At 47.9% G+C, this 14918-nt stretch overlaps 4 protein-coding genes across 4 annotated transcripts; 2 read left to right on the forward strand and 2 right to left on the reverse strand.

The window, feature by feature from the left end:
• Positions 1 to 172: 172 nt before the first annotated feature.
• RhiXN_06407 (phospholipase) lies at positions 173 to 5203 on the forward strand (the record flags this gene model as incomplete). The annotated part of the gene is made up of 25 exons (XM_043326223.1): positions 173 to 295; positions 349 to 383; positions 427 to 525; positions 578 to 632; positions 687 to 861; positions 909 to 982; positions 1033 to 1147; positions 1201 to 1427; positions 1484 to 1519; positions 1582 to 1706; positions 1766 to 2216; positions 2671 to 2706; positions 2761 to 3133; positions 3186 to 3278; positions 3325 to 3473; positions 3527 to 3577; positions 3647 to 3766; positions 3814 to 4012; positions 4076 to 4137; positions 4200 to 4216; positions 4270 to 4306; positions 4366 to 4597; positions 4660 to 4751; positions 4811 to 4835; positions 4902 to 5203. 25 exons carry the CDS (start codon positions 173 to 175, stop codon positions 5201 to 5203), a joined length of 3303 nt encoding a protein of 1100 aa, XP_043181655.1.
• A 1019-nt stretch (positions 5204 to 6222) lies between these two features.
• Positions 6223 to 8623, reverse strand: RhiXN_06408 (CAMK/CAMK1 protein kinase; the record flags this gene model as incomplete). Its single annotated transcript, XM_043326224.1, has 4 exons — positions 6223 to 6297; positions 6365 to 6463; positions 6514 to 6975; positions 7037 to 8623. The coding sequence occupies 4 exons, from the start codon at positions 8621 to 8623 to the stop codon at positions 6223 to 6225; spliced, it is 2223 nt and encodes a 740-aa protein (XP_043181656.1).
• An 823-nt stretch (positions 8624 to 9446) lies between these two features.
• Positions 9447 to 10054, forward strand: RhiXN_06409 (polysaccharide lyase family 14 protein; the record flags this gene model as incomplete). Its single annotated transcript, XM_043326225.1, has 2 exons — positions 9447 to 9831; positions 9903 to 10054. 2 exons carry the CDS (start codon positions 9447 to 9449, stop codon positions 10052 to 10054), a joined length of 537 nt encoding a protein of 178 aa, XP_043181657.1.
• A 908-nt stretch (positions 10055 to 10962) lies between these two features.
• On the reverse strand, positions 10963 to 12565 carry RhiXN_06410 (uncharacterized protein; the record flags this gene model as incomplete). The annotated part of the gene is made up of 9 exons (XM_043326226.1): positions 10963 to 11142; positions 11382 to 11390; positions 11449 to 11561; positions 11621 to 11701; positions 11786 to 11965; positions 12063 to 12134; positions 12208 to 12366; positions 12429 to 12470; positions 12523 to 12565. The coding sequence occupies 9 exons, from the start codon at positions 12563 to 12565 to the stop codon at positions 10963 to 10965; spliced, it is 879 nt and encodes a 292-aa protein (XP_043181658.1).
• Between the last annotated feature and the right edge of the window lie 2353 nt (positions 12566 to 14918).

Consider the following 14918-nt stretch of genomic DNA (forward strand, 5'->3'; position numbering starts at 1 on the left):
CCAAGCCAAGCGGCGCCGTTTTTCAATTGCTTATACAAGCACATATGTCTACTATTATGTAACTACTATCTCGGAGCTTGCTGTTCCGTCATCAGGCTTGATTGCACCATTCATAAGAATTGTTGTCTAAAACATAACTTGGCGAAAAGCCACTTTCACCCTTTAGGATTGCATGTCAGGGGACGAACCTATTTCCAGCGCACAGGTCGCACAACAGCGCAGGCAATATGGTATAGGACTTCTGCTGTTACTTATTGTAGTTCTGGAGTGGACTGGCTCCAATTTCTTGACGCAGGTGAGTCCTCGTGAATTTCGGAAGTCATTTTTGGCTCATCTCTGTGGCCGAAGAATCTCTTTGAAGATGGCTACAACAAACCCTTTTTGTCAGTCGATGTTTATATTGCCATTTTTGACTCACCCTCACAGTGTAACGTATATGAACACGGCCTCGTTTGCACTCTACCTAATACCGGCTTTGGCCAAGCATGCTCTTGGGGAAAGGAACTCTGCAAAAAGAGACCATGTGTAAGTAGAGTGTACATCCTCTAGCAAATTATCTTATCTTATCCGAATGTAGAAGGGAGGGATACCAGGCACTGGTTGATGACGATGAGTCTGGAGTAAACGATGAAGTCAGTATTCTCATTGAAATAGGACTCAAATAGCCTTTAAGCATTCTTTAACAGTGTTCTACCGACCCAGAAGTGACCACCCCCACGAGAGATTCTCCGCTGACTGTTCCGGAAACTGCCAGACTTGCGTCAATATTTTGCGTATTTTGGTTCGCTGCCAACTGGACTGTGAACGCATCGCTAGGGTTTACGAGCGTCGCCAGCACGACTATCTTGTCCAGTATGAGTGGTGCGTTGTGCGCCATCACGATTGATAAAGAAACTGACTGTAAACAGGGTTTTTTACGCTTTTGATTGGTCGTGCGTTCAGTGTTGAGACGCTGAACCTATACAAACTCGGAGCAGTGATAGTAAGGTTGGTTTCAAATCGTAAACTTGCGATTCCTTTCAAACATTTTAGGGTAGTTTTGCTGGAAGTGTGTTGGTTTCTTTGGCGGATAGTCCCGGGACAGAATCCCCCATCACCGGTAGCCCGAGATTCAACTCTGGCCACTCTCATCCTCAAGCCATCGTTGGTATGCCTTCCGCGGATATTTAAGTGTTATTAAACTGAATCATCTCTGTCCAGGGGACTTTCTGGCGCTTGGCTCGGCCTTATTTTATGCTCTATATGTCGTCCTGCTGAAAGTACGGATCGGTGACGAATCCAGAATTAATATGCAGCTCTTCTTCGGATTTGTTGGAATCTTCAACGTTCTCGGGTTTTGGCCGATCGGGGTGCTCCTACATTATACTGGAGTTGAAATGTTCGAGCCTCCGAGTTCAAGGAAAGCCTTGTATGCCGTTCTATTGAATGTGAGGGTTTTGTTTATCTGCCTGAAGTGCTGCTGACCAGCGCGAATACACCCCAGATGTTCATTACCCTATCTAGCGACTTCATTTACGTGGTAAGTGTTTTGAATATCTTTCCAAATGTCCGCCGAAATAAACCTCCTATACCTCTTACTAGCTGGCGATGCTTAAAACAACCCCTTTGGTTGTTACCGTTGGATTGAGTTTGACCATTCCACTTGCCGTTGCTGGAGACTTGTTCTTAGGGACTTCAACTTCGGCTCAGGCGATTGTTGGGGCAACGTTGGTTCTTTTTGCTTTTGTGTGATTGGACTGGGAGATCGAGAGGAAGCGTCTGGTAGTACCGGAGCCCTTCATAACGAAAGCGATAGAGGAAGGCCGACTGAAAGGCATGATGGGCAACGTCAAGTCCCACCATTTAGTCACCTTCAAGATGACGAAGATCTCCGAAAATCAGTCGAAGCAATATTTGCGTCAAGACGAGAACAAGCTCGACGAATCAGACGGGAGTCCGGCCGAACAGAGTCTGGAACTACCCAGGAAATAAACAACCAAGGGGGCACAAGTGGCGGATCCAATCTACTTGAACGTGGTCGAAGCCGAACTCGCAGTGGAACTTTCAGACGGGAGAGAGTATCCGGCAGCCTTCGAAGATCTCAGGAACGACGGACGAGGTCAAGAACTGGGCGGAAGAGTAGCTCAGAGCGCGATGATGCCAGTCGCGGAGATTTCCGAGCGCAGGGATGGAATTACGACGAAGCTCTTTTGTCGGACTCTGAGGAAAATACAGAAGTATAGTAGCGGTATAGTGGTTAATCTCGCTTGGTCTTGATTTCTTGTAAATTAACATTGTTTTTGGCTGTCGGGTCCGATGATGTCATACGCGTGATCAAATATTTTCAATCTCATACCTTTACCCTCTTGTCCATTGCCCACATGAGCTGGGGGCTAAGACTTTCTCGTGCCAAGTCACTCGCGTCTCCAACGCGCTTTCGGTATTTTCTCTCGCAGCCCGATTTCAGCCATGTAGCACGGAATCATCTTTCAAATGGTATGATCATTCAGTGGTAGCTGCTTTTTCTTATACACCAACAATCGATAACGATCTGAAGGGCACCATCCCTTTACTAAGCCACGCCTTTTGACTGGGGTCTTTGTGGCTGGTGGCTCTTGGTACTTACTGGGCCCCGGATCGAATTGCGACGAAGTAAGGGAGCATCCGTATCGTACTACTACCAATCCAAAGGAATCGCCCGATACTCCAATACGGAAAGACACCCAAGTATGTCTGCGGTCAATGATACTGGTTAGAAATTGCATTAAAGTTTTTTCAAAGGGCGAATCCGTGTTCACGTTTGATGGAGAGTCGACCCTCTCGGCTGCCCTCGCAGCTCTAACTTCATGGACGTGGCCAGAGGCCTTTGAATGGCTTCAAGATCGTGCTAGCATCCTAATACTAGAATTGAGCCGAGCCCCGGGTTCCCTATGGAGTGAAATTGTGGATTCGCCTCCCAGTCCTCAAGATCATCCGGAATATGACTGGGAGGCGGAGGTACGACTAGGAGATGAATTGTGCATTGCCGAACGGGCGTTCCTTCGCAGTCGACGACGAAAAATGCGAGCTGCATTTGCTAGGTTATTCGGCGTACCCATTCAAGAGATAGACGAACGCGATCTTCCTATTGTTGCAATTGCAGCTTCAGGCGGAGGTAAGCCATGAGTTTCGCATCCCCGTTCAACGGACTTTAAGTGATACATTAGGGTTTCGTGCAATGGTGAATACCTCTGGTGCTTTGAAAGGGGCTGAAGATACTGGTATCTTGAATTGTACTTCATACATTTCAGGTATATCGGGTAAGTAGAATGGACAACTAGATGAACCAGGTCTCAACTATTGTAGGGAGTTGTTGGGCTTTGGCGATGATGTATAGTGGCGTTGTCGGAAGTCCGTCTCCATCCGAGGTTCTGAAACATCTCCGATCTCGCATTCAGGTTCCTTACCTAGATATGAGGAACTTCGATATTATCATCACCCCTCCTTTCAATAAAGTATGCAAAGTGTCATCCATATGCTGAACGGGCTAACTCAACCGCCCGTACAGTACCTCCTGGGTGGAATCCTGCATAAAGCGACTGCTCCTGAATGGGGCAATGTCTCATTGACAGGTATTATCGCCATTTACTTCAGCCACATGCGAAAGCTCTAAGACTTGTATACATAGACATTTATGGAACCCTTCTCTCGGCGCGTCTCTCGTCCCGAGGACGCAAAGAAGTTAGATCCTCATTGTCTATCTTTACATCAATTCCGTCGATTCGTTGACGATGGGTCTTATCCAATGGTGCGTGTTGATAAATGGACAGGCTCAGTGCCTCATACTCTATCCAGCCCATCATGACAGCCATATCTAGACATCTTAGACAGGATTTGGAAAGCCAAGAAGTCGAAGCAAAGAGGCAGGAACGAAGGTCTTATGGACCAACTCGGCGGTTAAGATTGAGGAAAGAGGCTGAAGAGCTGGAAGCACGAGCACGTTGGCTTTGGTTCGAGTGGTCACCATACGAAGTTGGATGTGACGAGCTAGGAGGTTCGCTATCTCCCTTATCTCGTTGAAACCCTCTCTTTTCCTAATAAAGCTGCATATGCGTAGCCTGGATACCATCCTGGGCCCTGGGGCGGCGATTCGAGAATGGTCGCAATGTTGAGAGACGGGTAAGTATATCACTCCTTCTGTGAAATGATAAACTCATGCCTACCTAAAAGCCTGAAATAAGCTTGACCCTTCTGTCGGGTAGGTGATTACGCAGATGCACCCTACTCTCTCATTAACTGGTACTTTTATAGGATCTTTGGGTCGGCGTTTTGCGCATCCTTACAACACGTAGGGCGACGGGAAGTTTGCTATTTTGTATTTTCGCTTATCAGTTTAATTTCTTTCAGTATTTCCTCGAAGTTAAACCGCTCCTACGTGATTTACCTCTACCTATCTTCAACTGGCTTAACAATGTCCTCGTTGAGAAAGAGAAGGAGTTTGACGTCATTCACCCAGTTCCACCAACCGGTCTTCCCAACTTTGTCAAGGGGCTCGAGGATCAATTAAGATACGGGAGCCCTGATGGCATCACAGAAACCGAGACCTTGCGGTTTATGGTGAGGATGACTTTCTCCATCGGTAGTTTACTATCGGTGTCATGATGTCCTTAGGGCTGACACGCTAAACTCACGTGGCAACAGGATGCCGGCGCCGAATTAAACATCCCATACTACCCTCTATTACGCCGTGGGTAGACTGCATTATTGCGTTGGATGCGAGCGCGGACTCCCAGGTAAGGAACAACCAATCAGCGATTTCAAGTCGAGTTGATTTGACCTTTGCCTATCTAAGGATTTATGGTTCACTCGCGCCGAAGGTAGGTGTAGAAAATTCGTTAGCACCGCTTATTTCTAACCGAGGGTGGGTTCCTGGGGCTGCTTAGAGTACGCCGCCCGTCGAGGACTACAAACATGGCCAAAAGCCCGTTGGCCCAAGATCTTGCGACCCACAGTCCGGGGCTCGGATGTCCCAGTGCTCAGTGTCAAGACTCAAGGATACCAAACGATAGCGAAGGCGAACTACATTGGCATCACAGCTCCTATGGGAACGTGCCACAATGGTCCATCAATGGTAAGGCGATGCTCGGAACCGGGCCAAAGACCGAGACCCGACTCTCACAAAAAGGAGACCTTGGACGAATCGGTGATAGAAGACCAAACCCTCGAGTGCCTACGTTTTGGATAGGCTCTGATAATGGTCCTCGCGTGTGGATGAGGACCTGGCTTCCAGAGATGGTATCGGCATTGTATACGTGAGCCCGAATTGCCTTCTATATAGATACTGGCTATTCGTCTTGTATGCTTTTTCACCTTTGCATTTACACAGATGCCACTAATCCCCGAAGAAGTTCAACGTAGGTATGGTGGGATTTTTGGGATCCAATGGTTGTCTCGACCTGGCGATTCGAGCTACAACATGAGACTGACAAACTATTGGCTACGGCCGAGGTGTTCGTCACGTTGTTCAGCCCAGTATAACAATTCCATGGACTGATACCACACGGTGTGATGAACTTTAAAGATGGTCACCAGAAAATCGCACGCGTGCTCAAAGTGATGTGGATGCGGAAACGCAATGCCCGTCTTGAGAGAGAACAGCAGAAATGGAAAATGATTTCGATCGACTAGTAGAATGTACTTCGTGATCTACACTTAGAAACTCTTCCCAATATATACCGAGACTCAGGGCTATGGCAGCTGCTCAAAGTGATGTGGATGCGGAAACGCAATGCCCGTCTTGAGAGAGAACAGCAGAAATGGAAAAATGATTTCGATCGACTAGTAGAATGTACTTCGTGATCTACACTTAGAAACTCTTCCCAATATATACCGAGACTCAGGGCTATGGCAGCTTAGCCAATCACTTATATGCGCCCCTATCTTTAGTTGGAATCCTCTCAAGCGGATACAGTTCTGGTAAAATTCACTTTTCATTTCAGTAAAAGAAAGCACAATTATACAGCTTTCAAACCAGATAGTAAAGCAAGAGAGTGTCATGCAGTTCGAAAACACCAAATTGAAAATCAGACGCAAGGGAAACTACCGATTCGAGTATGGCCAGTGTCAACCGCGCCGCGAGTACCAGCCTTAGTTTGCAATTTCAGCCACGTTCCCCAGTCTCCTTATGCACAGTCAAGTGTCCCGTACAACCAAGGGTTACCGCGTGCATCGCGTGCTCTGTGGTTGGGAATGGGCTCTGCCCAGTTACCAAAAATGAGAGAATATCCCTAGTGTCCAGACTTCTGCCGGCGGGGCGGTGTACGGCAGGTTTTTGAGTATCTCTGGGCATGCAAATCAACAAAATCAATTTGTCCGCTATATATGAATGTGAGAAACATATTCTCACCAGGCGACGCAAATGTAACAGTTCCAAAGAAGGTATTGTATGTAGGGGTGGCTTGCGCACATCACGAATCACCGCACTTCCAAAATCGATAAACTTGACCTGGACCAATGTCAGCCGCCGCGAAAAAATTGGAGAGAGTTGACACACACCTTGAACTCACGATCAATAACCAAGTTCTCATCCTTGATGTCACGATGTGTTATTCCGATCGAATCTAGGTACCAAACCGTCTCCGCGACTTGGGCAAAGATGTACTTGGCTTGCCCCTCGGACAGGCGTTCGTGCTGCTCAATACATTCAAATAAATCATATGATGCTCTACGCGGCATTTGAGGGCGCGTCGCAGACAATGGAAGCGATCCACGGGGGCCAAGGGGTATTTCATTCTGAGCTGAAGACGAGGACATGCGCCGCATTGTAGGAATGCTCGGCATCGAGTTTGATGCTGCAAGTGGACGAAGCGGTGAGCTGTGTACAGGTGCATATGGTGATATCGACTTTGCTTTTGTTACGTCGACCGGTGAAGACTCGTCGCTGATATCGACATGCTCCTGTCCCTTGTGTTTGTTTTTTACGTTCTTCGACCAAGGAGATCCATGTAATTCTTGAACCTAATTAAAATTAAGCGCTTGGATTAGCGCATTCGCATGGAAAAATAAATCACGGCATTACCAGATAGAAATACACCGCGTCCTCGTAGAGCCCATAGAAGCGAACGACGCCGGGATGTTCCGCGAGCTGCAATACAACAGCCTCAAGAGGCACAATGTCGTTCTTATAATCACGAATAAGCCCACGCGTTGGGACCAAGCGACGATTGATGAACTTGACTGCGACTTGCGCATTCGTATACACGTTGCGTGCGCCAAGTACGAATCCATACCCCCCTGAACCGAGCTCAGTCTCGAGGCAGTATTGTCGGGCGAAGCTTGCCTCCAGTAGATATCCCTCGGGAAAATACTTTGGGAATCGGGATACTCCCTGTATCTGTAACCGTAACAAGTCGGATGCACTTAGCTCGCGAGGGACCGACGCAGACTTGACTGTCGAGAGCTTCAAATTGAGTTGCCGAAATTTCCCAACAGATGGGCTAAGAGGCAGATTAGTGCCCCAATTGTCACGTTTAGACACCGTTTCTCCAGGAGTCAATACCGACAATGGCAGTGTTTGCAAACTAGGCATGTATGCGCCACGATTCAGTTCACTGATAGGCACTGACGCAAAAGATGGCTGGAGGTGGGGCGGAGGAAGAGGAATACTCCTGCGCGGGTATTTCTTGGTGGAGCTCCTTGAAAAGTTCTCATGAGAGGACGGACGATTTGACACGGGGTGTTGCTGACGTGCTTGAGAGTTGTTAGGAGAAGGAATTAGCTCGGCGCTAGAGCTGTGAGCTTTACTGGCTTTCATTATCTTTGGGCCAACGATAATGTGCTCGCCACCGTGACCATCGTCGGCGAAGCTATTTCCTTGACTCTTAGAATAACTGGTTGAAAAGTAGGAATTCGAGTTCAATTTCGTGTCATCTTCGATTATGCCAAGTCCCAAGTCAAGTCCAAGACATGATTCTTCAGAGGGGGTAAGAGTTGAGACAGAGTGTGCAGATAGTATGCTGTCTTCTTCAAAAGGGGCGGTGATATCCATCCCGTGGTCTTCGTCATCAACAACTTCGACACGACGACGCAGATCTCGAGCTAGCGGGCTGGGCAAAGGAGAGACTTCTTGCTGACGAACGGCATCGAGTAATCCTGGGCTTTGTCCAGAGCGATAGTTGCAAATACTTGGCAGTATGAATGAAAGCCCCTTAGCCTTGGTACGAAAGCCAGGTTTCGATACGGTCGCGGATGGGTCATTACGCAACTCAGGCTTGGAAACGGTAGAACTCTGAATAAATGGATCAAAAGAAAGATCAGATTTTGTAGGAGAAAGCGAGGGTGATTCCAATTCACGGAGCGGAGATTTTTGGGGAACAGAGGTAGCAGGGGACATCTCTAATGTAGGCGTCCAGGGAGACAGGAATGAACTTTCAGACATATTATCGTCGGCACGAATGGACGGAGAAGGAGATATGCTTAGAGGCGAGATAGGAGGAACGTCCAAGTCGCCGCCGTCGACAAGAACGGAGAACGAAGAACTACGCGAAATGCCTTCCTGGCTACCACGGCGATAGTCGTGCATGGCACAATCTTCAATTGGCTTATGTGGCCCCTGACGGACGTTATCGAAAGTAACAGGAAGGTTATCACGGTCGCTAGAGTCCATGGTGCGGCTTGTGTCTCTTGTCCGGGTGTGCTGTACAATAATCAAATTAATACAGGAAGGAAAACAGTAAAGCTACGTACACTTGGAGTGCGCTTTTGAAGAGCAATAGACGCCCCCACTCGGTCGGACAGTGGTCGTCGATGACGAGAGTTTTAGGAGCAGGGGCTATATAAAGAGAGCCCGCCAAGTTGATTAGCAACTCATAAATCAGGGGTGTTCGATGATCCATGGAGGGTCTTCATCAGCGACGCGGTGTTCGTCAGATGACCGTTCAAATAAATACCGCCAGTCGTGTATGCGTACCAATTAACTTATTATGTCAGCTCGGGGGTAGGTTGAAGATCCCCCTCGATTTTCGACCATTGAGTTCTGTTTCTCACTCATGACATCAACCTAGTCCCTGATACTCAGTGCTATACGATCCCTCTAGAATTGTTCACAATATATTCTACCTGTGGGTTCCGGGTCGGCTTAAGGCCACCATCCGCATTCCGGATCCATGCATACCCAATCATTGGCAGCGATCCTGCCGCTGATGTTAGTATATGTATATACGTTAGGAAATCCTTACACGTATGCAATATTCACAGGCTGTCACAATAAAGAGGGAATCTACCGAGAATAAAAATAGCTCTGCATTCAATGGCTCATGGGGGCACTGTGCCGTGATGGATGTAATCCTCGAGGCGATCCATGTCGCCTTTGTTTGTCAGTCTCGTCATTGATTACCAATCTCTCAGGCAGTAGATGAACCTTTCTTGGCATTACTCTTTGCGCTCTCGACCACCTCCTAGACAACGACTCGAAAAGAAACTTGAATACGATGGTACATTTACATGCGTTAGGACTGCTTGCTTCTGTGTCTGGACTGCAGCTGGTCGCTGCACAGGGTGCTTCCCAGACATACGCGGCCACGCTTGCGGGCTTGTACAATATGCCGACATCTACCGTACTTCCTTTCCCTAGTAGCACTATTCCAGCGCCCACTGCGCAGGCATTTATTACTTCCGGGGCCTCTTCGGACGGCCTCGGTTGGTCACTGTCCAAGGGGCGTCTTCAAAACGGAGGAGATAACATGGCATTCGTCGCCGATCCCTTTCCCTCGGCTTCGTTGGCCAAAGACCCAGACGTCTCGGCATCTGCGTATGCCGAGCCTGTACTTCGGATAACGTATCCTGCTGGTAGTTATTCAAACCACACGGGAGGCGGTGCGTGTTAGATAACCATTGCTGTGAGAAACGAAAATACTGACCGCAGCCGCGTCATTTTTATATGCCAGGTGCCCAATTCGTTCAGCTATGGAATTCAACTTCTAACTTTCAGAGCATGGTACTCAGCTATGAGGTTGCTTTTGACGCCAACTTTGACTTTGTCAAGGTTAGTCCACTGTCCAACATCACCCACGAACCTCTCCTATTTTTGGAACATTGAGAGTCTGGGGGCGCTAAATATACTACTGTCAACAGGGAGGTAAGCTTCCGGGGTTGCGGGGCGGGCCAGATATTTTGGGATGCTCGGGTGGGAAGCAACTACTGGGAGTGATTGTTTCAGCACGCGGTACGTGTTTTCATACTTGTGCTCTAGGCATAGTTGGCCTAAGAGTATTGGCACAGCCTTATGTGGAGGACCAACGGCAATGGGGAAGGTACGAACAAGAAAAAAAGCAAGTTCGGCTCCTGATTATGTTTATCTAGTTTACGCGTACATACGTCCCGTCAATGGGATCTGCGACTCTAGCCTTGTTCGATGCAACGACGATTTTGGCATTTCAGTGAATCGGGGTACGTAGTGTTAAGTCGATCTTTGCCCTCGGTACCGATGATCATGAACTATCCCCACAGGTTCTTTTGCATTCCAGTCTGGAACTTGGAACAGAATCACTATGCTGGTTCGATTGAACAGCCCTGGTAAGCTTGCTTCATTCGTCTTCATCGTGTTGTGGGGAATTAATATCCCCTCCACAGAGAACGTGGCTAATGGCCAACTACAACTGTTGTGGGTTTTCTCGTCGCCTGTGATAATCACCTGCGATCTAACCACGCCTATCGATACGCAGCTACAACGATCTACTCGCCCTTTCATACAATGGGATACAGTATCGTAACTCGGACCGTATCAACTCGATCAGTGGCTTGTTCTTCTCGTGCGTAGAATCCTATTGTTGTTTGTCGATCCAAACACAATTCACTGATTATCGTTGCTTCTCCCCTCGTGAACAGTACCTTCTTTGGCGGTAAGATCTACCGTTTCTTTTCCGGTGCCCCTTTTTCTAAGCCCTTGTCTTTTTGTGAACCAACAGGTGAAGACTCCTCATGGGCCTCCCCAAAAGAACAGCACACCTACTTCCGTAACATTCGAATGTGGGGATCGGACGCCCCATCAAATATGACCGGGAATAGGATCAACGCGGCCTCGTCCATAGCCGTAGGCTTCCCGGTCTGGCTACCGATTTCGGTGGGCGTCATGTCAGCCTTTGCTGGTGCTCTGTTTGTACTATAAAGGGACTTGGCTTTTGTGTGCTATGATGAACGTTCAGAACTTTTTCCGATTAATGCTTCCATAAGACTTTGCCTAATTCACGGGTAGCCCAACTAGACTTTTTGGCAATGTATCCGAACACTGGACTTTGATTGACTGGCTGTATATATAACTCTCACGCTCATTCAATGTGACGGTTTTGGAGTTACATTCGGACACATACGCATGGAGTAATCTCGAGAAAACCACAACTCGCCTTGCGCCCTCCGGTGAAGCTCACTTGCGGTACCTGCTCGGTAACGTAGTGAGATACTAAAAAGAAAAAAGCCGAAGACCATGATGCGTACCACAAGGTACTCTTGCGATTCCTCCGCATTTTCTCTGCAACTGGAGCATGCCGTAGAGTAAAGCCTCGCTGTCGGAGGGCATCCAGGAACGTAAATGTCAACTGGGACAATGCCTTGAATTGCCGTATTAGGATTAGTTCGTTATGGAGCCAAATATCCGGACACTACGTACGATCACACCCACGAACGACAGAATACGAATAGTGGTAGTACCCTCCGCCATTAGCGCACGAGCCCATCGAGATGACCCATCCTGGAATTCAAAACGAAGTACCAGCGAGCCAAGCAGTCAGCCCGCCGAACCAATCGTAAACTAACGGAAAAAAAGGCCACCCACGAGGCTCAGGCATTTGGTCATAAACTTTTCGTAAAGCGGGGGCCATCTTGTTGGTAAGTGTTCCCGCAACAATCATAATATCTGACTGCCGCGGGCTTGCACGAAAGACAACACCAAGCCGATCTTGATCGTACCGTGCGGCGGCCATGTGCATCATCTCGACTGCGCAGCATGCAAGACCTGATCCGCATTTGGTGCATTCAAAGGGCAAGTGCATTGACAGATACGTTAATGAGTGGGTTTATTCTGGTTGGGACCAGGTGCCAAAATAGCTTACCAAATGTCATTGGCCACATTGAGCCTTGCCTCGCCCAGTTTGCAATCTTGTCCAATGTAGAGAGTACATATTCTATAGAACACCGCCAAGATCGATCGGGTGAGATTCACGTGTGGTGTGCAGACGGGATAACGATGGAACATACCGACTTTGTTGTTGGGCGTCTCGAGGCTAAGCTGGTTTGATCCGCGCTGGGCAAGTCTCGTGGGAGGTGTTGGGGGATTGGGGATAGGCGGTGGTGCGGAAAAATCATTAATTTGTCCGGCTGCTCTGGCTGTGGCCGTTGTGTGAATAGAGCGAAAGGCTATGCGATCGTTAGACTCTACAAACGGATACAACCAGGGACAGTGGCCACGAAGATCTCACCGTGAATACCAACGCTGCGGTGAGCATGAAGCCCAGTAGCACCTATTCACACCATCAGCCCCCAAAGCAAAAGCTGGGGAAATTCAATACCCACCAAACCTGTTGGCCACCAAAGAACGTGCCGCTGCTCCTGCCATAGCCGTAGCTTGAACGAAGATCGGTTTGTGACTGGCGAATCAAGTAGCGCCGATTGATTCCCGCTCGTGTCATATTAGCTAATATCTCGACCGAGTAAGTGGCACAGCCACCATAAGGATTTACTACGGAACGTGGTATGTCTAATCATACCCTATCCGTGAAACATCAGCACCTGTGGCCAGGCTCAACTCTGTGGTGGTTGATACATATTTCGATCGACCCTTTAGTTTGAATCAGCTCATCATACGCATATACACTTCGAAATCGTTCGGTTTCGGAAACACGGAATTCAGTTTTTTGGTGTCTAGCTTTATCCATCTAGTTTGTCGCTTATACCACCCGTAGAGCCTCGACCACTCAATATAACCCAGTTCTTCCTTTCTGTTTGACACAATCGAGCCCCCGGAGACTCAAACAGCCATATTGTTTATGCTACTTGGTATCACTCCAGAATGGACTCGCTTGATTACACTGTGCATTATCCTGTAACACTTGATTGAGCTACCTCCTGTCTAGAATATCTGAATACTATCCACTATAGGTGCTACGCATTTGTTAAAGCCACAAAGCCACATACTTTAATTCAGTAGTTCAAATAAGGGGTGTGAGGTGACACGCGACAACCATAAAACTGGGGTGTCCATGCGTGAATCGGCTTATGCGGGGGGGCTGCAAACGAGGGGAGATGCGGTTACTACAAATTTATGTTTTACCCACAATCACAAATATGTGGACCTTTCTTTACGACCCCAGAGCTTGATCTCAGTTCGATCCCCTAGCTCACCGATGTGCGGCATATTCACTCATCACTTAGAACTAGTCCCCACATTTCCTGTCGGACTTTCTTATCATTAAATAGCAACTCGCTGTAGATTGAAGATTGGATTAGTTGTAAGAGGGAACCGAGCCTAACCCCCGCGGGTGAAACTGCCCGGGTCCGAGTGATGCTGGTGGCATGGTTTCCCCAGACCTCAAGCACACGATGATTTGCAGTTGTCCAAGTTCGTGAAATGCGCTTCTCGTCTCCTAGCCCAGTCGCTCGACTGTATGCTCCTCGCGAGCTCGAAGTAGTGAGCTGCGTGTGATTTCGGCTCTCTATATTAGCACCATTGCTTTGCGCCTTCGTTTCAACGGTCTAGCTAGGTCTTTGAACACCACTGATCGTCACTATGCCCCCTGTTGCCAATCACTCTACAAGGTGCAGTTTGGCACTATGCTCACTGAATCTTATTCGCAATATTTTGTGTTATATGCGCCACAATAATGACACACACAACAAGCCTATCTAGATCGGTTATTTTCGGATACAGAGCGCTGGAACAACTAATCCCTGTACATTCGAAACTAGGGCCCGCTCGGCGAACGAGACCGGATCCAATACTTTAATAGGTAATTACATACCACAAGTGGATCAATTAAAATGATTTAGCATGAGATAAATTGGTTACGCTTAGAGTATAGCCCTCGTACGTAAAAGAAATAACCGGGGCGTTTGATTCATGCCTTCTTCGGCCAATATGTCTCGGCTGAAATATGAACTAATAGGCCGTGATCTCTTCCAATGACTGAAATTTCAAGTCACCGAGCTGCTCATCCATGGTCCTCCCGAAAATCTAGAGATATACGTAGCGTGCAATGGGCGCCTGATAGCGTGTTCCTTTTGCTGAATAGGGTTGAGCGATGATATTCAGCCCTCGTGTTTGCGTATAACCCTACACTCAAATATACGGCTGCGCGAGGAAAGGAATAGGAGATAGCGTTTAAGTGCAGTTGGGTCAGATTCAACCCTCACAAAAGTATGAGCTTCTCAATCCAATAAGGAAGTAGTACATACATCATGGGATTGCACAAATGCTTCGTGACGCAAGGCGATTGGATCAAAAGACACTTGACACATGATAGTCCCTGGCGCCGATCGGCTCACCTTTACGGTGCCATATCTCTGTACCCCAAATCTCAACGAATGCCGGGCCCATCTCGGAGACATCCAGCCTGACCTCAACAGAAATGATCAAAGCATGGCTTAATGATCGAGATAAGTATTAAATCGCAATCAGGTTTTTCTTTCTATCCCAATAGTCGGGTTCTGACTGAAGAAACGCGAGGCAGATTGCGTTTAGTTTATTCATGTTCATGTGACCTGAGAAGACCATGCTTGGGTGATAAGGTAGATGCTCATTAGAGCTGTCGGATATTATTCCTTTTACTAATACGTGCTGCGTGCAGGACCCCGGAAACAGTTGGCGGAGCAGCAGCTCTCACCCGGTCAAGCATTAGGAGTACCCAGATTCCATGCTGTGAAGCAATTTACCCATGTTTGTAATAGGGGTATGGTGAGCGTACAGCATACAA

The sequence above is a fragment of the Rhizoctonia solani genome, chromosome 7 (genome assembly GCF_016906535.1).
Source record: "Rhizoctonia solani chromosome 7, complete sequence".
NCBI classification, from domain to species: Eukaryota; Fungi; Basidiomycota; class Agaricomycetes; order Cantharellales; family Ceratobasidiaceae; genus Rhizoctonia; species Rhizoctonia solani.